The sequence below is a fragment of the Pipistrellus kuhlii genome, unplaced genomic scaffold (genome assembly GCF_014108245.1).
Source record: "Pipistrellus kuhlii isolate mPipKuh1 unplaced genomic scaffold, mPipKuh1.p scaffold_m20_p_2, whole genome shotgun sequence".
Classification (NCBI taxonomy): domain Eukaryota; kingdom Metazoa; phylum Chordata; class Mammalia; order Chiroptera; family Vespertilionidae; genus Pipistrellus; species Pipistrellus kuhlii.
In genome coordinates this window covers 171,213,447-171,237,217 of record NW_023425515.1, presented here as the reverse complement: position 1 = coordinate 171,237,217, position 23,771 = coordinate 171,213,447, and the positions used below count along the sequence as shown (strand labels likewise).

Here is a 23,771-nt window from a genome sequence, read left to right as displayed (position 1 = left end):
GGGGCCGATTTCCCATAGTATACTGGAATCTCTGGTTAAATGACAGTTTCAGAGATGGAAGCAAAATTGGTCATCAAATCTAACTCCTTTGTTTTACATAGGAAGAAACTGGGATAAGAAAGGGCTTTTTTCTGAGGTCACAGGATGAATAAATGGCAAACATGGGCAGTGATTCTAACCTATGACTCGATTCAAGTCCTGCAGTTCTGCTTCCTCCAGCCCCCCCCCCTTGACTTTATAACTACAGTACAATAGCCAAATACTAATTGCAACAATGGGAATTAGCCCAGGAAATAAACAGAAAACCAGAGGGGTTCAAACTCACACACCTGTTGACTCACTAGGCCATGATCTTGTGATTCGGGAATTTGGTAAAATGGACCATGTTTGCCAAAGCTGTTTGAGACTAAGTACCCAGAGTCAAAGGATCTGCAAGCCTGACAGCTTCAGAAGGGCGTGCTTACTCTGTCCTCCATGGAATGGAGTAAGATGCCAGGACTTCGTGTAGGACAGCATTTTCACCCACACTTGCTTCCCCCTCTCAGCCTCCTGGCTGCAGAAATGTGCTGAAAACAGCTTTGTCTCCATCTGTTTAGAGTCTGGACCATGGGCACTTGTTTTTCTTCAAGGGCACAGGTTTTCCATGCTCAGTTGTTGTGACAAAGCTGAGCTACTGGTGGAATCTCCAGAAAGTGTATTTCCATCCAGCAAACAACTGTGTGCAAGACTGAGAAATATAAGGATACCAGAAAAGGGGTTGGTGAATGGGAAATTACGGTTCTGGGACAAGCGCTAAATAAGTCCTGCAGGTTTGGTGGGTGGAGGGTGGATAGGAGTTCCTGGGGCCTGCCTTGAAGAACTACAGCTATCATTGTTTACTATATGCCAGTCACTGTTTTACGTGATGTACACTCATTTAATTCCCATCACAATCCTACAATCGGGAGCCCCATTTATAGGTGAGAAAGGCTAAACAACTTGCCCAAGGTCACAAAGTTGCCAAGTGGCTGGGAAAGCCCTTGTTTAATGCACTTTCTCCAAAGAGCCTTCCCTACCTCAGTTACCTTCCAGTCCCAGGCTTCCACTCATCGCCACCCCAACTTCCCCTTCCCTTCCAGGCATTTGCCAGCCCCTCTGTCGGAGCACAGCTTTCATTCTGCCTTCAGAAAAGACTGCTCATTTATCATCCTTGTTAGATTGGGGGCTGCTGGTTAGCTTCATCTCTGCACAGCCCAGAGCAGCCCATTGGTTTATGGGAATGTGAAGCTATAGCTTAAAGAACAAAGCTATCTTCACTCAAATTCAGATGAATGATTTCTGCCATTACAAGAATTGCCCCCCACTGAGCTGTTCATAGTCTATCCAGGAGCCCAGCAGTGGGCAATACACCATCTGAGAAGTACAGGCTCCATCCCAGTCCCCAGGTGATGTGGACTCAAAGAAGGGGTGGCGAGGGGTGCCCTGGAACAGTGAAGGGCAGGAGCTTCAGAGACCCTGACCATGCCTGACACGGGGACACGCCCTGCCTCTGTGTGCAGTCACCACGTCCTGTGGATTCAGCCTTCTAACCAGTATCTGCCCTCCACCCCATCACCACTAGAGGATCACTGTCATTCCTCTACGCCTTTCCCACTACTGTACCGTGGGCCTGACTTCAGTCTCCCTCCCTCCGATCCCCAGTTCCCTCTGCATCCAGACTCTGGTCTTGCCCCAGACGCTCTTACCCAGGTTTACAAACTAGGAGTTTTCTTTTTGGGGAGAAGGCAGACAGACTAGGCATGCGCTTAAGCCTCCAACAAATGATTGTTTAGATTTAAGATTTGATATTTCTAAAAGTTTGAAGTGATCATGGAAAAATGTGAATTCTATTGGACATCATTTATTTTGAGGTTCAATCTTGAATCCACATTGGGGCACCATACCCATATGGTGTCCAGAGCCCTCATCTGGCCTCCCCGCAAGGCCTTTTGCGGCTAAGGCTTGCCAACCCCTCCAGCCTCACCCTCAGCCTTGCCATCTGACCCCCAGGTTCTCCAGGCTCTACTGAGCAGCACACCTGTCCCACCCAGCGCCACTGTTGTGTGATAAGGGGCAATCCCTCGACCCTGTGTGCCTCCGGCTCCTCCTCTGTTAGAAGAGGGGTTTAAATGTGCGAGAGTGAAGTGGTACAGACAATACCTGGCACATGTGAGTGCAAGTAGTCACCTGCCATTGCTGTTTTGTTCCCTTCAATCTCATGGCCTAAAGCTACTTCCTCTTCCTGGAACACTTTCCTCCCACTGACCTTTTCTATGGTCCCCACCCACTCCTTCCAGCCTTCTGAGCTCAGTCTAGCACAGTGGTCGGCAAACTCATTAGTCAACAGAGCCAAAAATCAACAGTACAACGATTGAAATGTCTTTTGAGAGCCACATTTTTTAAACTTAAACTTCTTCTAATGCCACTTCTTCAAAATAGACTCGCCCAGGCTGTGGTATTTTGTGGAAGAGCTACACTCAAGGGGCCAAAGAGCCACAGTTTGCCGACCAATGGTCGATACCTGCCCCCAGCACAGCACCTTTCCATAAATGAACAAATGTACCGAGAACGTGCCTAGAGAAGAGCAGTCTATGTGTAAGGAAACTGTTATCGACATAAGGAATGCCCAAACCTGTAGAGAATTTTAATGAGCTTATTTGCGTCAAACAGATGACAATTGCCACGAAGCAAAAGTTTAACAAATTGAGAAAATTTTTCTGGTTACTAGTAGTTCTGTAGATTATTTTATACATTAGAATCAAAGAAGGAGACATAAAAAGGAATACATGAAATTCATTGATGGCAGATGAAGGGGTGAGAGAAGCAAAGCAGGAGAAATCTCTGGGATTGGATAAAAAGTAAAACAGACATATATTTTACATTGGTGGATACAGGATAGTTCATAATTAACATTTACAGCACATAGAAATGGTATTTGGGGAAGATAACAGGTGCGGTGGGTGTGACATGGGGTGGGGGTGGGGTATCTGGAAAAATAAATTACTCTGACATTTCAAAGGTATATTATTTTATGCAAAAAGACAATACCCAGCTCACTTACGTAAAGACTGACCTTTGTCAAATCAAGGAAACTACAGGATTAGCTCCGATGTGACTACAAGCCATCACCAACTCTTGGGAATTTTTATGTTCAGACCATCCTATGTGGTTACTTTCAGTCTCAGTTTGAAGGCTCGCATGCGGGCCTCCCCTGACTGTCAGGTTTAGTATGTGACTCCTTTCTCTCCACACAAGTCGATCCTGGAGTTTCCCTGAGGAGCCTCCTCTTGCAAGCCACTGAGGGCCTTGACAATTAAGATGGTGCCAAGGCGGTTCCCAGGCCTGGGGAGGGGTCCCGGAGCTCCTTGGCAGGGCTGGAGGCGGGTGCACCAGGCACAGCCCAGGAGATTGGACTCATAAATAGGTGGAAGACAGGACGGGCAAGGGGGCGGCCTGCAGCGCTGGCAGGAGTCAGGAGGGTGGGGGTCCCTGCAGCAGCGATAGAGCATGCTTCCAGGAAGGAGAAGCTCTAAACGACGACGCACCCAAAAGGACTGCAGGGAAGGCGCTGGGAGGCCGGCCAGGAGCTGCGGAGGCGGGGATCCTGGGCTCAGCTGTGCTGGCGGAAGAAGGCACCCATTCTCCGGGCCTGGCTCTTAGAAGGACTGGGTGAGACTGTAGGTGGAGGGAGGCTCCTAAGAGCCCAGGCACCCACGGAGCCCTTCCAGACGGCAATGAGGCCTCATTTCGGGTTCTGGGGTTGCACAGCGCACAGAGGCGGGGCTGCCGAGCCATCCTCTGGCCAGACCTAGACTCAGGGTTCCACCTGGCGGGGGCGCTCAAGGACACGCCCCGCGGGAGAGCAGGTTCTTGGTTTCTCCGGACCCGGCCGCTACCCTAAGCCCTCGGACAGCGGCCCCGAACCGCCCGATGGCGCAGCCAGCGGCTGCGAGGGCGCCTGGGACGACCCTGACGACCCGACAGCTGGACCTCGTGCCCCGGTCGGATCTGCCCACCGCCCACCAGGTCGCACCTCCCGGGCGCACCGCCCACAAGGGCAATGACAGCGCCCGGCTCTCACCGGGTAGGTGGGTTCCCGGCCTTGGCCCCGCCCCTCACCGCGCCCCATTGGTCAGTCCCGGAGGGGGCGAGGCCCTGGGCGGGACCCGAAAGCCGGACGCCGGACCTGGCCGCCGACGGGCGCCCGGCAGAGCCCGCGGGTTGTGCTGAGGGAGCTCGCGGGCCCGCACCGCCCCGAGCGCCCGGACTGCGCGGCGGCGGCGCAGACACAGTGGCCGCGGCCCGCGGTCCCCGAGGAGCTTCTGACTCGGTGTTGGCGTCCACGCCGCCGGCCCAGCGCCGCGACAGGTGCCGCGCGGGTTCTCCGGGGACCGCGCTGCCGCCGCGGGCAACTCCCGCCCGTCCGTCCCGCGACCCCCAGCGCGGCCGCCGCGCGCCGTCGGGGGAGCCTCCGCCCGGGCCGCGGCGCAGCGGATGCCCGTCGGGTGAGCGCGGCGCCCCGCCCGCCATGGCCGCGCGCCCCGGGCCGCTGTGGCTGCTGGGGCTGGCGCTGTGCGCGCTGAGCGGCGGCGGCCCCGGCCCGCGCCCCCCGCCCGGCGGCCCGCCCCGCCGCCTGGGCCCGCGCGAGCGCCGCGACCTACAGCGCGAGATCCTGGCGGTGCTCGGGCTGCCCGGTCGCCCCCGGCCCCGCGCGCCGCCCGCCGCCGCCCGGCTGCCCGCGTCCGCGCCGCTCTTCATGCTGGACCTCTACCACGCCATGGCCGGCGACGACGACGAGGACGGCGGCCCCCGCGAGCGGCGCCTGGGCCGCGCCGACCTGGTCATGAGCTTCGTCAACGTGGGTGAGTGCGGCTCCGGGGCGGCGGGACCCCGGGGCCGGGGCTCCGGAGGCGGCGCGTGCGGGGCGGGAGCCGGTCCGCCCCGGGCGGCCCCTCGGCGGGAGCACGGCGGCGGGGACGGCGCCCAGCCTGGACAGCGGTGCCCGGCGGGGACCGGGGGGCCGTGAGGGGGACAGCGGTGCCCGGCGGGGAGCGGGAGCCCCGGGTCCGCGGGGCCGGGTCTGAGGGGCGGGCCGGTGAGCCGTGGGCCGTCGGGGCGGACGCAGGAATTGGAGTCCCGGGGCAAGTACCGTCACCGCCGCCAAACACACCCAGAGGCGGAATCCCGGGGCGGCAGGTGCACTGGGCAGTGCCAGGAAGACAGGCTGGTCCCGGAGACGATGAGTAAACAGCGGTGATGCTGTCGCTGAGATAGGGCAGCCGGGGAGAGGGACAAAGTTCACGGCAGAACGCCCGTCACAGCACCAAGATGACGGGGAGAGGAGAGCCCGGGTCCTGGGTCCACAGCGGCCGCCCGGCAGCCTGTAGGCGGCGCTGTGGCGGTCAGTCCGGTGGGAAGGCCTGGACTCAGCTCAGGGGGGCGTCTGTGGTCCCGTCACCACGCCCGGAGCCTGGGACACGGCTTCACAGGCAGCGAGTGTCCAGGCCTGTGGAGTGGCCCGGTGGGCAGCGTGGACCCTCATTGTTCTCCCAGGCAAAGCCCGGCTTTCCTCTCTGCAGCCAGATCTGGAGCCATTTACCCTTAAAGTTCTCAGAAATATCCTTCTCCATTTTAAACTCTCCTTAATGTGCAGTCATGGCTATCTGTCCCCTGTCCCCTCTGCCTCCTGTCTGTGGCCAGTGATGGGCAGGGGCCTGGGCTCAGAAAGACACCAGACTGGACCTGGGGGCCCAAGAACTATAGCTCAGCTCGAGGTGGGAGAGCTGAGGGGCTGGGAGCAGGTGGAGGACCTTTGCCAAGGCCACCAGCCTCCCCCCACCTACAGCCTCACCCAGTCCTCCCAAGAGCCCAGGGAACAGCCAGGATATTCGTCCCAGAGGAGGACAGTGAGGCTGGGAGAGGCATTGTCACGCCCAGGACACCAGGGCCTCTCCGTGCCCAGCCAGGCAGGCCCAGGTTGGGACTACTGGTCCTTAAGGGCATTTCTGCTGTCGGGGCACCAGGCTCTCAGGGTGGAGGGAGCTTTCAGAGTGGTCCAGGCAGAGGAACCCAGGGGATGGAGCAGCAGCAGGAATTGTGAGGTCCTCAGCCATTTGCTTCCTGCAGTGGGGCAGGAAGAGGGTCAGCCAGGGAGGGCTGGCGGTGGGCTGAGGTGGGGCAGTGAGCAGTCGGAGGCCGCTGTTCGCTTCTGCAGAGAGCCCAGGGCCAGGCACAGGGCTTGGGTCACTGGCTCTGGATGCTGCCTTCCTGGTTAGAGGGCAGGGTGGGGACTAGGGACAGGGAGTGTGTGGAACTGAGGCTGGAGCTCTGTACTTGGGACAAGCTGACCCAGGGCTCGGGACCAAGATGAGCTGTGGATGGAGTCACCGGGAAAATGCCCCCCAGGGAGCCATCTTCCAGAGTGAGTCACCGCCCAGCCCATGTGCTGCTTCAGCCGGCATCCCCTGGGCCAAGGCGTGCACAGCCCTAATGGGAGCTGCTGCTGTGAATCAAGCAGGGCCCTGAGCTCAGGAAGACCTGGCTCCCTCCTGACTCTGCTGTGTGATCTTAGGCCACTGCCGCCCCTCTCTGAGCCTCAGGCCCCTCCTTGTACAGGGCCCTAGTGACCAGTGCATCCCCGGAGTTGTGGTGTGACTGGTTGATACTTGGGAGGAGCAGAAAGTCAGCCCCTTCTTTGAGGGTGAACCTGGGCCTCGCCGCTGACTCAGGTCCCTCCCAGCTACTGCCCAGCCCTGGGTCAGATGTGACAGGAACGTCCCCAGGTGTGTTATACACACGTGAAACCCAGAAACAGATTTTAAAAGCCAGACAAAGGCGTTTCCACTAATTTTTAGAATGAAAACCAGCATTTGAACATCCATAGCTCTAGAACTCCTTGTTTCACCCATGCAGCTCCATGCGAAGCTGTTTTACCAGCCTCGTTTCATGGGCTCAGAGAGGTTGAATGGCCAGCCCAGGCCACACAGCATGTCCATGTCATCAACCGCAGCTTCTTCCTCCACCATCTCTGTGTCCCATAAGATCTCAGGCCTGTGGGAGCAACAAGCTGGTCCTTGTTCCGTGGAAGCCCAGCTGTGGGCGGGCCCAGCCAGCTGACAGAGGGACCTCTTTATACTGACACACTAATTGCACTAGCAGAACTCTCAGTGAGAGTGGCTGTAACTGGTAATTACCTAGACTGATGTGGGTTTTAGACACCTCGCAGGACTCTTTTCTTGTTTGGAGGCCCAGGCCCCAGGCTCCTGAGCCACACGGAGTCTAATAGCAGAGACGCTGTGCTGTCAGCTCCCACGCTCCGGCTCCCACACCTGCTGCCTCCTGCTCCACCTCTCCTATCGGCCTCATCTGGCTCCTGAGAAGCTAGGCCTGGTGCCGGCCAGGTTCCCGACCAGCAGTGGCAGTTAGTGGGACCCAGTGGCCATGGACTTCTCACGGGCCTCCAGCACATGGTCCAGGCCTGTGTCCGAGCAGATACTTCCGGAGCCCGTGTCATGATGACTGTGCTCATGTTCGGAGGCCAGGGCTGTGGTCAGAACTGGCGGCCCTACCTGGCCTGTCTGTCAATCTCATCCATGTAGAATCTTGGCTTCCCATGGCCAGGAAACAGTAATGGGTACAAATGGATACCTACGTGGGAAAACAGAGCCTGTCTCCTGTCACCTGGGCTCAGCGAGCAGAGAGAAGGCAACACCTTGTCCAGTCGGAGCTGCCATGGATTCCTCCACCTCCTGGTCAGGTCCTTCTCTTCTCAGGGCCTCTGGGCTCCCGTCTGGTCTATAGTGATGGTGTCAGGAAAACGAGGGGCCTCCCAGCTCTGACCCTGAGGCTCTGTGGGTGGTACCTTCTAATAACACGACCCCATTCCTTCTGCACCTCAGCCATCTCAGGTCGACCCAGCCCCTCCTGAGGAGCCAAGAGGCAGGAAGAACCAATTCTGCTCCTGAATCCTCCAACTCATGTCAGTGTGGTGACAGGTGTTCCTCTTCCAGATTGAGAAACTGAGGCATGAATGGCACTGCAGGCAAAAGTCCTCCAGAAATCACTGGAGCATCTTCCCTTTTGTCCTGACCCTTCCCTGCACCAGACCGATTTCTTCCTGTGTCTCCGCTGACAGAGGACAGCGGTGTGGACAAACCCGGGCTGTTGTATTTGGGAGAGGCCGGGCTTGCTGGGAGTGAGCGATCTGGCCCAGGCCCTGTTCAGCCCTGTGACCTTGAAGGGCTGCCTCTTTACCTCCATGAGCCCCAGGCCACTTTCTTTGGTTCTTCACTAGGGAATGCTTTCATTTTTTCCACCAATTCACTGAGCAAATGGTCATGTGGCACCTGCTCTATGCCAGGCACAGTTGTAGTTGCTGAGACATGGCAGTGAGCAAAGCAAAGCCCCTGCCCGGTGGACCTGTCCTTGTAGTGGGAAAGACAAATGACAAACACAGGAGCCACAGAGGCGACCGTCAAGTCTAGACAGTGACACCCCCATCTGGACACAGGTCGGGGTGGGCAGGGGGGAGTAGACAGGACTGGGCTCAGGGTTCTGACCTGGGACCCAGACTGAATTTGCATGCTGCCTACTCTTAGTATGACCTGGACTTTCCAGTCCACCTCTCAGAGCCTCAGTTTCCTCTTCTATAAAACGGAGATGCTCACGGTACCCACCGTAAGGGACTGATCCGGGATCATGTGAGATGACACCCAGGCATGACCTCAGCCCAGACCTCCACATCTGTTCCTTCACTGCCCTCTCATAGATACTGTCATATGTTTGTGAAGGAGAAGAATAAGGCTCAGATACGGTCCTTGATTTTCCCAAGGCCACACAGCAGGTGGTCTCCCTGCCTGTACATCCTCTGCTCTTCCCCTACATAGAAGCTGCCTCTCCCCCCATCCCGAGGCCTGACCCATCATTAGGTCCAGTAAGGGCCTCTGGACTGGACTGTGTGTGTTGTAAACTGAGAATCCTGTTTTTAAAGTGTCTATTGTTTGGGAGCTTACAAAAAAACACATGCTCATTATACAGGATTCAGACCACACAGGCACATATGACATGAGTGCCCCTGGGAGTCCTAACAGCCAGTCCCCTCAGGCAGCCACTTTGTCATTTCCGTCACCACGTTCATTTGGCCTATTCTTTGAAGTTCATGTGAACGGAAGCATATGGTGCCTAGTCTTGTGTGTGGTTATTTTTTTCTTTTAATATATTTTTTAATATTGTATTGATTTTTTTATAGAGAGGAAGGGAGAGGGATAGAGAGCTAGAAACATCGATGAGAGAGAAACATCGATCAGCTGCCTCCCGCACACCCCACACTGGGAATGTGCCCGCAACCAAGGTACATGCCCCAACCAGAATCAAACCTGGGACCTTTCAATCTGCAGCCCGGCTCTCTATCCACTGAACCAAATAGTCAGGGCTTGTGTGTGGTTTTTCACTCAACATAATATTGTTGAGGTTTATCCACGAAGTTACAATATATCTATAGGGTATGAATAAAGCTGCTCTGAGCATTCTTGGACTCATCTCTCCATGGCTACATCAAACTGGGGTGCTCACCCCAACTCTGCCACCTGGGAGCCATGAGACTTTACACAGGTTCCTTTTAGAGTCTCCCACCCTCCCTTCCTCCCTCTTAAGACACCTTTAATGTGCAGGAGGCTACCTTCCCGGGTTGAGTAGGACTGAGCGAAACGTGCAGTGAGGCCGGCTGGAGGCCCATCTCATGGTCTGAACTTCATAGATGGGAGCTGGTTCATACATTACCCCCTACTTCAGTGCCTTTGCTCGTGTTATACCCTCTGCAGAGACTACACTCACCTCCATGTCTGTTTTTAAAGGGGGCAGGCAGGGGTTTCCATAAATCTGACTCCCCACCCCCCACTCCTCCCAAAGAGCCAGGCTCCTTCCTGGTTGTTGGTCACTTTCTGCCTGTAGATTCAGGGGTGTGTCTGCCCTCTTTATCCTCCTCCCCCAGAGACCATGAACCACTGAGAGCAGGGACCATCTGACTCTTCCTGTTCCCTCCTGCCCCTCTGCCATGCCCGTCTCTGTGGGCCAAGTTGGAGGAGAGGAATTCAGCGGGAGGCAGGGCGGGACCCGGTGAAGGAGCCTGGCCTGGCCGGTGGGGAGAGCAGGGCCAGCCCTCTCTGCCTTTTCAGACACTGACAGTGGGTCAGCGTGTCCTGGGTCCTCCCCTGGGACCCTGAGTCCCTGAGGGTCCTGCTTGGAGGGGGGCGGCTGCCGCAGGCATCTCAGGGCACCTGTTGGCGGAAGAACCTTGAAGACAGGTGACCCGGTCCCAGTGTTGCTGCCCAAAGGAACCCCAGGCCACTCCTTTTACGTCAGCTCGAGTCTGAGAGTCCACGTGAAGGACCCTCCCCTGACATGAGACACCTGGCGAGTCTCTGCCCCTCTGGGCCTCAGTTTCCCCATCGGTGCAGGCCTGCCCTGAAGGCTTGTGCAGCTCCGACCACAGAATGTGCCCAGCCCCTGCCTCCCGACGGGGCTGCTCCGGGGGTAAGCGCAGAGTGGGGGCTCAGGCGGCCACCTCCTCAGGGGACACGTCCCCACGGGAGAGAGGATGTGTCCCCGAGACCGCGTCTTTCCGGAAAACGCCCACAGTTCCGTGCTTTCCCGGCCTGCCCCGGAGGGCTCGCACCCCTGGCTCCCACCTCCTTGGGGCTATTCTTGGCCTTGGCAGGCCTGATGTGGCGGAGTGTGCGGTGTCCCCTTTAATTTGGGGTCTGAAGCCGGCTGAGGCCGGAGGGTAATTATGTGTGCAGAGCCGTTTATGGAAAGAGCTCCGAAAAGAGTCCGTAATGAGAACTGACTAAAAATACTGCAGCCTGAGACCTGGGCCTCCTCTCGGCAGCGCTGAGATTTCTGGAGGGGAAAGCCCTTCGGGGTGCAGAATCGATCGGTGATCAATTCCTCGGCTCCCCCGTGGGCCTGCACCGGCTGTGGGGACCGGGTCTGTTTTAGGTCTGAAGTGGGCCCGTCGGCCTCCATTACCGATAGGACCAGCCAGACAGGCCCAGCCTGTCCGCCTCCGGGACCCCGGGGGGGAGGGGGGCCTGCCCTCTGTCTCGGGGCCGGCAAGTCCCACAGGAAAGTGAGACCCGTGTGTGGCCTCTATGGAGACACCAGGACAGGAAGCCTCTCCCAGACCAGCAGCAGTGCCCTCGCCCACAGCTGGGGAGCTGGGCCCCAGCCACTGTCCTGGGGACCAGGAGCCTTTGTGGGGAAGGGGCCTGGATCTCCTGGCCCCTGGAAGACAGGGTTTAACAAGTGGGCCTTTGTGGTGGATGGGATGATGTTCACCAACTGAGGGCCTCTTCCACCTCTTCATATGACTTTCCTCCTCCACGCTGGACTATTTCCCCCTCGTTTCCCAGGATTCAGGATGATGAACTGAGTCCTAGCAGAGGTTCTCAGCTCCCAGACGTTTGTCACTGCCCAGAACGTTTTTGCTTGTCAGGATCCGGGAGGAGAAGGCACCTGTGGGCAGACACTGGGGATGCTGCTAACCTCCCCGCACTCAGGGCAGCCCACAGCAGGGATGTGGCCCGAAAGGTCAGCAGAGCCGAGGACGAGAAATCGGTTCCAAAGCAAAGTGCTTGCTGATGAGGGCGACGTGAACAGACAGACAGTCACATGCTGCGGTGCTGTTCTCTTCGATACTCAAGTTGCCCTTTTTGACCATACTGAGCCTCGTCAAGCTGCCGTCTGAGTGCTTTTACCTCCTAGGAGTCTCGGAGCGCTTCTTGCTTCCTGGTTCGAGATGTTCCAGGCTCTGTGCATGCATGTCCTGCCCTGGGTGGGAAACGGGCGACTCTCCCAAAGTGGTAAAGCGGGTCCCTGAGGCGGCTCTCTGGGCAGGAGGCGCCACTGCCCCGGCTTGGCCATCGCTTCTGAGCCTTTTCAGTAGCAAAGCTAGGGAATATGTGTTTCCTACGAGGAAAAAATCATGACCTCAAACTCGTATTTCCCATTCAAATGTAGGCTTTTAGGTTTCAGTTATTTATTTTTTAAAATATAGTTTTATTGATTTCAGAGAGGAAGGGAGAGGGAGAGAGAGATATAAACATTAATGATGAAAATCAAGAATAATTGACCGGCTCCCTCCTCCATGCCCCCTCCTGGGGATCGAGCTAGCCTGCAACCCCGGGCAGGTGCTCTTGACCGGAATCAAACCAGGGACTCTTCAGTCCATAGGCGGGCGCTCTATCCCCTGAGCCAAACCTGCTAGGATGGTTTTACTGACATCTTCAGTTTTGTATTTCTATTTCTTTTGGGCTGAATAACTCAGTCCTAACCACATTAATATATTGTTTACTTTGTTCCACAATTTGATGTGCTTGGAAGGAGACATCACTTCTGTGGCATTCTTCTCCAAAATCCATCATTTCAACCGTATCTAATAAGAAAGCATCAGATAGACTCACACGGAGGGACATGCAACAAAGTAACTGACCAGTGCTCCTCTGAAGGGTCAAGGTCATGGAAGACAAGGAAAGACAAGCGATTGTGACAAAGGACAAAACAACTAAATGCGATGTGGCATCCTATATTGGATCCTGGAATAGAAAAAGCACATTAGTGGGAAAACTGGTAAAATGCAAGGAAAGTCAATATTTAGTTAATGGTATTGTACCAATATCAATTTCCTGTTTTAATAGTTACACTATGGTTTGCTTATGTAAGCTGTTATCATCAGGGAAAACTGGGCAAAGTGCATGTAGGAAGTGTGTGTACTATTCTTCCAACAACTTTTCTCTGAATCTAAATAATCTAAAACTGTTACAACAGACAGTGAGCCCCACACCCCCACTCCGTACTGTCCCCACTGTATCCTTGACAGCGCTCATCACATACAGTGACCATGTCTGTTTACTTCTTGTTTGCTACCTGACTTCCCGCACTGCGCACTCGCTGGTGGCAGGCTGGTCCAGCTTGTCTGCGGTTTCCCCAGGCCTAACGGCTTGCCTGCAGTAAGCACTGCTTTCAAATGTGTCAAATGAATGAGTGAATGGATGAATGAGTAAATGAATATCCTGGATGTGACCAGGAAAGACCAAGTGCTCTCAGAAAGCCTCCAGTGCAGGAGAAGGTGGCATAATCAGAAGTCGTCTGTCACATGCCCAGAAGGGAATTATGGCCAAAGCCGGTTTGGCTCAGTGGTAGAGCATTGACCTGCAGACTGAAAAGTCCCAGGTTCGATTCCGGTCAAGGGCATGTACCTTGGTTGTGGGCACATTCCCAGTAGGGGGTGTGCAAGAGGCACCTGTTCCATGATTCTCTGTCATCGATGTTTCTAACTCTCTCTCTCTCTTCCTCTCTGTAAAAAAATCAATGAAATATATTCTAAAAAAAGAAGAAGGGAATTATGTGCCCCCCAGATTTTGCAGATGGGAGAAGTAATTTACTACCCAGAAACCTTGCTCCAGACGCCAGTGGTTCCCATCCCCCACCCGCGCCACCTCGAAGAGAGGACTCCTGGCAGGACATACCTCAGAGGTCCGGGATCCAGAGCAGAGGCCAAGCAGGGAGCGCCCCCTGCCCCCTGCCCAGCCCGTCTGAACCTGCCAGGGGACCTGAAATGAACTTCCCAACCCCACAACCAGCAGCAAAATTTTATACCGGGAAAGCCCGAGAAGTCACGTTGTACAGACCTTGGCTTTTCCCAGAAATTCCTCTGAGGATCATCAACCAATAGCAGCAGGTTGGGGAGCAGCCACAGGCCAAGTCCAACCAGGCGGGGAAGGGGCGGTCCCCTGACGTGGAAGGAGCCCACACGGTGAGAACGTCTGGGTTCCCCCTCCGTGTGGAAGCGTGGGAGCAGAGAGCGTGCGGTGAGCTCTGTCCTTTGAGCTGGATGGTAAGGAATCTTCAGCGCTTTCATGAAGAAAGGTCCGTTTCTGCTTTGTGCCCGAGCCAGAATGGGGGTGATGGCCCTGGGCATTGTGAGGGGCACCGCCCTGAGCTGGGCGTCTTTGGGAGACTCCGGACCCTGGCGGTGGGGAGGTGGGGGCCGCGCATGAGGAGGTCCTGGGAAGGGAACACCCTTGAATAACATGTGACAGGTACTTGCTGGACCATCACTGAGTGCTGGCGATAGCAGCAAACATGGCTTTTTGCAATCTCATGTGACAAATGGACATTTTTCTGATGTGGATTCTGAGGCCCTGGCGATCAGGTGCCTGACAAAGGCCGGCCCGGTGAAACGGAGGCTCCTGGCAGCCATCCACATGCCTTTGAGCTGAATGGATACGTTCGGAGTTCTATAACCTCTCGTCCATACTTTTATTCAGAAACGCAAAGTGAATGGCTCCGTTTTCTCCCCCATGGCTCTTGAGTCTCACACGTGAAGCTCCTGATGGTGCTGGCAGGATGTTGTCCCTTTGATACACGAATGAAGTTCAGAAATTGCAGGCCAGCACCTGTCCCTGGCGCCAGCGGAAGAGCCATGGCTCCATCTCACCATCCCTGCCTTTGCCACGCCCTTCGCAGACCTGCATGCAGAGCTCCTCGGATCCCCAGTCACCGACGACCAGGGACTAAATAGGAGCCCACGCAGGGAAAGGACTGGGACCAGAAGTGCCAGCTGCAGGCCAGACATCTACACTTCCCAGCCTCCCAGGAACCACCGCAGGGGAAGCTCCAGGTCCCATCAGACACGGCTCTTCACTCAGCTTTTGAGGAGAAGTATCTTCCCCAACCCAGAGAAGCAACCTCAGAAACACTCTTTGTCCACAGAGTTCCAGCAAAGAGGCGGGGCACGCCCCTTGGCCAGTTACAGTAATGTCTGATGTAATGCTAGATCCCAGAAAGCTTTATCTGTTTCTGATGAAAAGCATTCTTTTCCTACAAGTTCATCATCTTCCAAGGTTTGCCGGGAGCAGCCAGGGGGCAGTTTTCTGTGCTGGAGCTCCTGGTGGTTCATCAAAACTCAGGCCGGACGTTCGGGAGGGGGGTCCGTTCCCCCGTCAGGTGAACAAGGTGCTCCTGACCCAGCAGGGCAGGGAGGCCGCCTGGCTGGGTGCCCATGTGGGGCTGGCAGGTTTGCGGCTGGCTCCCCCAGTCCCCGGGTCCAACATGGAAAGCAGCCTCAGGCCTGCAGACAGCGTCCCAGCGGCCCACCCGTCAGTCCCCGGCCTGGGGACAGACGCTCATGCGATGCTCGGAGAGGGTCCGGTGGAGGGTGTGAAGGAACGACAGCCTTCACTCTCTGTGCCGCCCCCTGTGACGGCCAGCAGCCTGGGCCTCTCCCATCCCGCGGGCCTGGACATGGGCGTGTGGTCCCTGAGTCGCGGGAATCGTCACCAGAGTCGAGCATATGCATGTGTCTGCGGAGGCCCCTGCCCTCCACGCCCGGCCTGTGCGGGAGGACCCGGGGCCACCGGTGTCTCTGACCTGCCTGGCTCCCGTGGGCACTTGCTGCCTGTCCCGCTTCCTGCCTGACCACGGACACTCTCCTCTCCTCCCGTCCGGGAATGGAACACTCATCTCCTGCCCAAACGTGTGCCTGCTGGCCCGCCCAGCACAGCTGTTTGCCCGGCCACCACCGGACCAGGCTCCCACCAGAGGACAGGACGTGCTCCCACATCCGCCTCTGCCACCAGCGGTGACTGTGGTCACGGGGCCCAGTAGCCAGAGAGGCTTTTTAAAGAGACTCGCAGACATGTAATTAAAATCTCGGTGTTGGGTTTGGGGGAAGGTGCTGGGCGGCTCCCGCCCCTGCTTTCCGGAAACACAGATTTGCAGTGTTTGAAAGCGACCAGAGGCTAAAGTGAGACGGCCCTAAATACACTGTCCCGGGCGTTTCCGGCCGCCGGGCGAGGGGGGTCAGTTCGGCACAAGCGGCCTCTCGCCCGGAGTGTTGGACCAGGCCCCACAGCGGAGCCACCTGGGGCCCCTCCAGCCCATGCTTCACCCCCTCCACGCACAGCTTCCTCACCACACCCTGCTGCCTGCTGCCCCGAGCCCGGGCCCCCACCCGCCAGAGGCACAGCCATGCTCCTAGGCCGGATCACCAACTCTCCGCAGTCAGGCCCCCGCCAGCCTCAGCCCGTACCCCACCCCTCTGATCTGTAGTGGCCCTGGCCCACTCAGCCTGTGCATTCGATGTCCCCTCTGCCTGGAATGCCCTCCCTGCCACCTCCCCACCCGCCCAGATGTCATCCCAGCCTCTGGGGCCAGTTCAGATGGCACCTCCTCCAGGAAGCCCGCTCAGATCCCACCTCCGCCTCCCCGGCACTGACTGGGCCTCCCCAGGGGCTGTCACTCCCACCTTGCTGCTTGTTCCTCCCCATCGCTCCCTCTGGCCCCCTCCTCCTTCCCCTTGTTCCAAGAGGACCCTGCACCCCTGCGCCCTCCGCTGTGTTCCATGGCTGTTGTCTCCCTGTCTGTGCCGTCTGCTCTCCGCTCCAGGCCTTTGCTCACAGAGGCCCCTTCCTCTGCAGCATCCTTGTCCCGTGACCTCGGGGTGAATTCACTGTCCCCCCCCAGGCCCGGCTCCACTGTCAGCTGTGAGCACTCACGTCCCACGTCCCGTCCACACACCCGGGGGCTCTGAGCACTCAGTCATGTCCCCGCCGCCACGCGCCTCTTCCCCTGGGGTCTGAAGTCCGTCTCCGGAGGAGGGGCCTGTCCTCTCTGCCTCATCTGAGGGCCAGAGACAGAGGGGGGCTGGGCCGGCCCTGCTGGCTGGAGGCTGGGGGCCAGAAACGGGGCTGTCCTTGTTGGCCCCCCAGTGCATCAGGTGCTGTGCTGGGCACCTCGCTGCAGGGCCCCGGGCCTCTCAGCACTGGCGGCAGAGCCGGGGGCAGGCCCATTCCCCAGGGAGGGAATGCCTCTCCCAGGCTGTCCCGGCCCCTGGTCCCCCGGGCCTGCACCGGGAGCCCGAGCCCAGAGCCGGAGCCAGCAGCCACTTTGTCTTGCAGTGGAGCTCGACCGCTCCCTGGGCCACCCGGAGCCCCACTGGAAGGAGTTCCACTTCGACCTGACCCAGATCCCGGCGGGGGAGGCGCTTACGGCGGCCGAGTTCCGGATCTACAAGCTGCCCAGCGCCCACCTGCTCAACAGGACCCTCCACATCAGCCTGTTCGAGGTGGTCAGAGAGCGGGCCAACAGGTGCCTGTCCCCCTGCCCCCGTCACTCTGGGTGTGTCCGGCCCAGCCCCGGGGGACAGACAGGCTTCCTGGGAGCCCCCCTCCGAGAGGAAGGATGCCTGGACCAAGGCCCTGGCCCCTGGCTTCAACCCCTCCCTGCCGTCCTGGCTGTGGGACCTTGGACGGGGCACTGAGCTCCCAGCCTCAGTTTCCCCATCTGTCCCCGGGGGCGGCGCACCTTCCTAGGTAGATGCAGCGAGAGAGGCAGTGAGGCACCCAGCTCAGGGCCAGGAGGGTCGGCGCCCAGGAGCGGTCCCCAGGGGCACAGGAACTCGGAGGCAGCGGTGCGGCTCCGGTTAATTGTTCTTTCGTATCCACAGGGAGTCTGACTTGTTCTTTTTGGATCTTCAGACGCTCCGAGCTGAGGACGAGGGCTGGCTGGTGCTGGACGTGACAGCAGCCAGTGACCACTGGTTGCTGAACCGCAGCAAGGACCTGGGACTGCGCCTCTACCTGGAGACAGAGGACGGTGAGGACGGGCGGGCAGCGCCCCTTCTCCGCGGGCTCTGGTCAGAGGGCCCGGGCTGCAGCCCAGCCCTGCAGCTTTCTCCCTGTGACCTCGCAGGATGCTTACCCTCCGAGCCGTTTTCTCACCGTGGGAGGAGCCTTCAGGCATTCTCTCACCCACCAGGGGTTTAGGGCGGAGCCTCCTTCATCCCAGGCAGTGGGCATAGGGGGCCCGAAGGAGGCCCCAGATCGCGGGTGTGACTACAGGGCCGCGTGGTGGGAGCAGAGGGTCCAGGAGAGGCTGGAAGGAGAGGAGCCGAGAGGCAGCAGCGGGCGCTCCGCATTGGGGAAACCAGCGTGAGGGGCAGTGCTTAGGGAGCTGCATGAACGTCACAGTGTGGAGGACGGCAGGGTCTGATCTAGCTTTCCATAGGAGATCCCTCAGGGAGGTGTGATCACTCCCCGCCTCAGTGTGGGCAGCCCCTGGTGACGGGCCTCCCTGAGGACAGTGTGTCAGGAGGGGAGGTGACTGGACGTTGGGAAAGCTGACCTGCACCACCTCAGCCAGGCCATCAGGGCTCCTGTGGAAACTCATTGGGCTCTCGTGTCCCCTGGGTATGAGGGCAGGGGAGGGCTCTTCTCCTCCGGGGTCTTCTCCCCAAAACACAACCCCAGTGTCACCATGAGAAAAACATCAGACAAACCGTATTGAAGGGCAGCCTGCAGAATGCCTGGACTGGCAAGGCCATCAAAAGCCAGGGCAGCCTGAGAATGGCCACAGCCCCGAGGTGCCGGAGGAGCTGTCATGGCTCAGTGTCCGTGGGATCCGGATGGGATCCTGGAGAGAAAAAGGACCTTGGGGAAAGCTGAATAAGTGAAACCTGAGTAAAACATGCTGTTTAGGTAAGAAGGTATCAATATTGGCTCATTAGTTGTGCAAATGCACCATAGTAATTGAAATTTATCTTTTCCCAGGGGACACTGCGTCTGGGTATAGGGGAATTCTCTGTATAAGTACCTTTGCAATTTTTTGTACATCTCAACTATTGTAAAGTAAGAGCTTTATTTATTGTCTACATAAAGTGAGCACCCTGACCTCCCTCCCTCCCTTCCTCTCTCTAAAATCAATAAAAACACATCCTTGGGTGAGGATAATAATAATAAAATTTTAAAACAAAAATGACCATAAGTGTCAGTACATGGTGGGAAGACATGCTAATGAAAGATTTTCTCCTTTGGCCCTTCTGACTTTTCTGCTGGGCCTTTCATTTTGTGGCTAAATGTAGTTTCCCGTAGCCTCACCTCCTCTTCCCCACACGCCGCCTCCTCCTCCTCGTCGCTCAGTGGCTGCTCCAGGAGGAAGGGAGGACCACCGCGGAGGGACGGGACCTGGTGTGGAGAGCTGACAGGGAGAGGTGCCCTGGGGTTTCCTCCATAAACAGCCCGCCCGTGTGATGCCAAGGCTGTGGCTGTGACAGGAGGCGTTCTGGAAAGCTAACCGATGGCTCCGATGGTTTTCTCACCTGGACTCACAGTGCTCCTGTGTCCTAGCAGACACTCTGTCCTCCCTCCTGCTGTGGAGCCTGAACCGGCCTCTTGCTAATATTCTCTTGCAATCCAAGAGGGGTTCGAGGTATTTCATCCTGAGTCCTCAGTCTCAAAGACTTGGAGAAAAGTGAGTTTGTATGTGTGTGTTTGGAGGGGGAGGGGGAATCTGGCAGCGGCTTTAAGCCCCCCCCCAACACACACACACACACACACACACACACACACACACACACACACACGGAGCTTGCACTTCCTACGCATGGCTCTAGGGGGCGCACAGCCCACATGAGCTCCTGGGTGAGAGCAGGAAGCTCCAGCTGGTCCAGGAAGGCCTTTCAGGGAGGCCTCGAAGGGGCCTCATCCCCAGGAAGGGACGGTCCTGGGATGGAGGTGGGAGAGCTTGGCCTGGCACAGCTGGGGAGGCGCATGAGAGGACAGGATAGGCCGGTGAGCTGCCCAGACATCGGCTCTGACGGGGCAGGCTCAGAGGTGGATGAGGCTGGAGGCCCCTGGGGCCCATCTGCTCAGAGGAGCAGCGTCTCCCGTCCTGCGAGGCCACAGCTCCAGGCATGGCCACGCACACCCCTCACCTGCACAGGGGACAGCGTGCCTGCCCGCACCTCACAGGTCAGGTCTAGAGGCCCAGAGGCTCCTAAGCGCCCATCTCGGCCTTTCTGGAAAGGGGCCAGTCAGTGGGCAGCCGAGGGCCCACCAGGAAGACGGCCAGGGGCGGGCGGGGAGCCTGCTCGGGTGGAGGGAGAGGAGCTCTGGGCTCCGGAAGGGGGGCCGGGGCCATTCCCAGGCCTCCCAGGTTAGACCGTCTGAAAAACGGGGGTCAGTCCCCTAGTCCGGCCCCCCTGCCCCAGACCGGCCTCTGCGGGGCGTACTGGGTGGCAGGATTGTCCTGGCTGGTTGCAGCTTGGGGACCTTGAGCGGGTGCTGCTCACTGGGCCTCAGTTCCTGCTTCTGTGGAATGGAACCAGGACCAGCTGCTCCAGGACCCTCAGGCAGGCTCCCCGTGCCCACAGGCTGCCTCCGGGATGGGCGGCCTCCGTGGCGCTGCCTAGTTGATCTGTGTCCTCCCTGCACCCAGGACGCCCCAATGAGATCCTCACAGACAGCTGCACAAAGAAAAGCAAACAGTGAGCACAGCCCAGGGCAGGTCCTCCGGGCCCAGGGCCAGGGCTGTCCAGGGAACAGGGACTGGGCAGCGGCACACACAGGCTGGAGGGCTGCTGGGCCCTGGGCGCCCCCTGAGTCAGCCAGGCCGTGGAGCTCCACTCCGGTGCCACCTGACAACAGGCGCCATCTGCTCGTGCTCCGTGGCCGCCTTGTCCTGGCCTCACTGGCCTGTCCCCTCTGCTCGCAGAGCTTTCATGTGGCCTGTGTCCTCGCTGTTCCCCTGCATCCTCCTGACTGCGACTCGCCGTGACCCAAACTCCCAAATGCTTCTGCCTGGGCTCCTTCCAGCAACAGCGCCAGCAGCGTCAGCTCCTGTCTTAGCAGGTTCAGTCCTGCCTGGAGCCTCTGATGGGCCCAGAACCTTGTTCTGTGGCGGTGATGTCATAGGTCAAAGGTTGGTCTTAGGATTCATTAGGTGTTCGGTTCACTAAGGCCCGTGGACACAGGTCTAAAGCTCAGCTGGTTAAGAGCTGACCTTTGAGCAGGAGTGTGGGAGGGGCCGGCCATGTCCTTGGCCTGTGTGTCTACTGGAGGCTCATGTTAGACCTGCTGACGGCACAAGTGTCTATGCCTACGTGTGTGCATCTGCACACTGTAATGTGAGTGCTGCACACTGTATATGCAAATGTGTGTGTGTGTGTGGACATGGGTGTGCGTGTCCGTGTGTGTCCGTGGTGCAGCGCTGAGGGGAACGCACACGGCAGTGGAAGGGCGGTCACTGTGTTTGAGAAACAAAAACGAGTTGGTTCTCGCGCTCCTGCTCACGTTCCACAGGAAAAGAAAGTGAAGAGGTTCTGTCTCATTCTCTTCTTTACAACGAGAGCCAGGAAGTAACCTACACGCCTGGCGATAAGCTAGTCTCTCAGTGAATTCTGGGAACGAGGGACGTTTTCCTCAGAAGCTCCCCACATTGTCTCATTGCTGCGACGGCGACAGCATTGCGAGGTCGCGGGGCCAGGAGGCGGCCAGGCGGAGGGGTCCTGGTGGCCGGACGTGGCAGGCTGAGGAGCGTTTTCTCAGCGGCCTCAGAGGCCGTGGTGAAACCCGTGTTTCTGGACCCGCCATTCGGAGGCGGAGGCCCCAGCACGGCCCTGTCCGCGGCCTCCTTCCTGCCCAGCAGGACCCGGGCCGTGGGCAGAGCGTGGCTCCGGGATCGGCCCGGCCCGGCTGAGGCCGCTCTGGGCCTCTGGTCCCTCCTCCGCCCGCTGAGCCTGCCTGTCGGTGGCGGTGGCGGCAGGAAGCAGGAGGGCCTCGCCCTGGCAGCCGCGCCAACCAGCGGTGCCCTCGGTCCCGGGACGTCCCGGAGGTGGGAGGAGGCGGGAAGGGGGTCTCGGGCCCAGGAGTCCTCGGACCGCGGTGGGCGGCCGCCGTGTGGCTCTGCCGTCACTGATGCCCACCCTGGTCCCGGGCTCCTCCCGGCTCCTCAGCCCGCTGCGGGGCCGGGGCTGGGTGTGGATCGGCCTTCGGGTGCGGGCAGCCAGGCAGGGGCCCCTCGGGCCGCAGCCCTCACGCTCCCGGCCCCCGGCCCCGCAGCGCCGCTGTGCCCGCTCGGAGCCGGCCTCGCTGACCCTCCTCTCTGTCGCAGGGCGCAGCGCGGACCCGGGCCTGGCCGGGCTGCGGGGGCGCCGGGCCCCGCGCTCCAAACAGCCGTTCATGGTCACGTTCTTCAGGGCGGGCCCCGGCCCCGGCCCCATCCGGGCGCCCCGGGCGGTGCGGCCCCTGAGGCGGCTGCTGAAGAAGACCAACGAGCTGCCGCAGCCCCACCGGCTCCCGGGCGTCTTCGGTGAGTGCGGCCGGGCCGAGGCTGTGGCCCAGGACCCAGGGTGGCCGCAGAGCCCTCTGGCCCTCACGAGGGGCCCCCCTCCAGCCCCCTCCCGACACCCTCCCTGCCCCAGGCCCCTGTGGACGGCCATGCCCTGCCTATCAGGCCTCCCTGCCCCCGGAGTCCCCTCTGTGCCTCCTGAGCTCCGTCAGAACCAGGTGCCCTTCCCCCGGGCAGCGCCCCCTGTGCCCGGCTCCCTCCCTGGCTCCCTGCGGGACGCACAGTTGTTTGGGGGAAGGTCTCCCCACCAGGCGAGACCCTGGGAATCAGAGGGACGGGCCTCACCCGGCCCGTGTGCCTCTTTCTTTCATGGGAGTCAGCCCCCTGCTTGGCCTTCACATGAGCCCCCGGACCTGTGTGGGTGTGGAGGATGGTGGGGGAGGCAGGGGTGTCTCAGGAGGGAAGGGGATGGCCCCCTAGTGTCAGAAGGCCCCTGGCTGCTTATTGACACCGGGAGGCCGGGCGGGCGGGCAGGGCTTCCTCTGGAGCCGCTGGGAGCCATCGCAGGCTCTGAGTTGGCCCGACACCAGCAGAGCTGCAGGGACGGGCGCTGTGGGGCCCAGGGCCTTAGTTTCCCATCATTCACTTTCCCACAAACGTGCCCGAGGGCACCCCGCCCGGGAGCCCGTCCGCGGCTCAGAGGCCCGGAGAGACCTCCCTCTGTCCCCGCAGACGGCGCCCACGGCTCCCACGGGCGGCAGGTGTGCCGGCGGCACGAGCTCTACGTCAGCTTCCAGGACCTGGGCTGGCTGGTAAGGCCCACTCTCCCTCTTACGTGACGGCCGAAGGCCACGTGTGCTCCACGAGGGGTACACTTGGGGTTTTTTCATGTATTGTTTTCTTCTGGGTTTCCCATGTGTTCTGAAAGGAGAATGTGATACTTTTATGGTGAAAAGGTGCTTTTTGGTAAAAACTGAAAATGGAGACAACCTGCCTCCCGAGCCACAAAATGTCAGGGAACAAAGGGTCCCCGAGGCCAGGCTGCGGAGCCTCTGCCTCTGCAGGAAGCAGCTGCGGGAGGCGGGGCGGGGCAGCAGGAGGACCTGTCCCTGAGGGTCTTGGGTGGATGCCAGGCTTGGGGGGTTGGGGGGGGACTGCTCAGGGGGGGCTGAGGGTGAGTGACAGGTCTCTGAGGCTGAGGGAGGGAGGATGAGTGACAGGTGCTAGTGGGAGGGACCACGTGGTGGGACTCACCTTCTTCCATCCCCACCAGGACTGGGTCATCGCCCCCCAAGGCTACTCGGCCTATTACTGTGAGGGGGAGTGCTCCTTCCCGCTGGACTCCTGCATGAACGCCACCAACCACGCCATCGTGCAGTCCCTGGTCAGTGCCCAGCCTGTGCGGCCGGCCCGGGGCGGGCGCTGAGGAGGGGCTCGGGCAGCCTGGAGGGGGTGGGGCGCCTGCTCGGTCTCGGAGGTTCTCACGTGGAACCTCGGCTGAGTGCACGAGTGCACGTGTCGTTCAGCTCCCACACCGTGCAGGAGCGGGTCCTGTGTGGCCAGCCTGCGTCTGCAGACTCACTGCTGGTGCACACACACTCACACACACACACACACACATACTCACACTC

At 59.1% G+C, this 23,771-nt stretch overlaps 1 protein-coding gene across 1 annotated transcript in view; it reads left to right on the top strand.

Annotated features, from left to right (window-relative positions):
- The first annotated feature begins 4,218 nt into the window (after window positions 1–4,218).
- Window positions 4,219–23,771, top strand: part of BMP8A (bone morphogenetic protein 8a) — a 27,142-nt gene continuing 7,589 nt past the window's right edge. Inside the window, exons 1-6 of the mRNA XM_036443797.2 lie at window positions 4,219–4,880; window positions 16,974–17,163; window positions 17,522–17,670; window positions 21,964–22,161; window positions 22,873–22,952; window positions 23,414–23,524. Coding sequence (XP_036299690.1) covers window positions 4,547–4,880; window positions 16,974–17,163; window positions 17,522–17,670; window positions 21,964–22,161; window positions 22,873–22,952; window positions 23,414–23,524 — 1,062 coding nt within the window. The 5' untranslated portion in view covers window positions 4,219–4,546. The remainder of the gene's footprint in view (window positions 4,881–16,973; window positions 17,164–17,521; window positions 17,671–21,963; window positions 22,162–22,872; window positions 22,953–23,413; window positions 23,525–23,771) is intronic.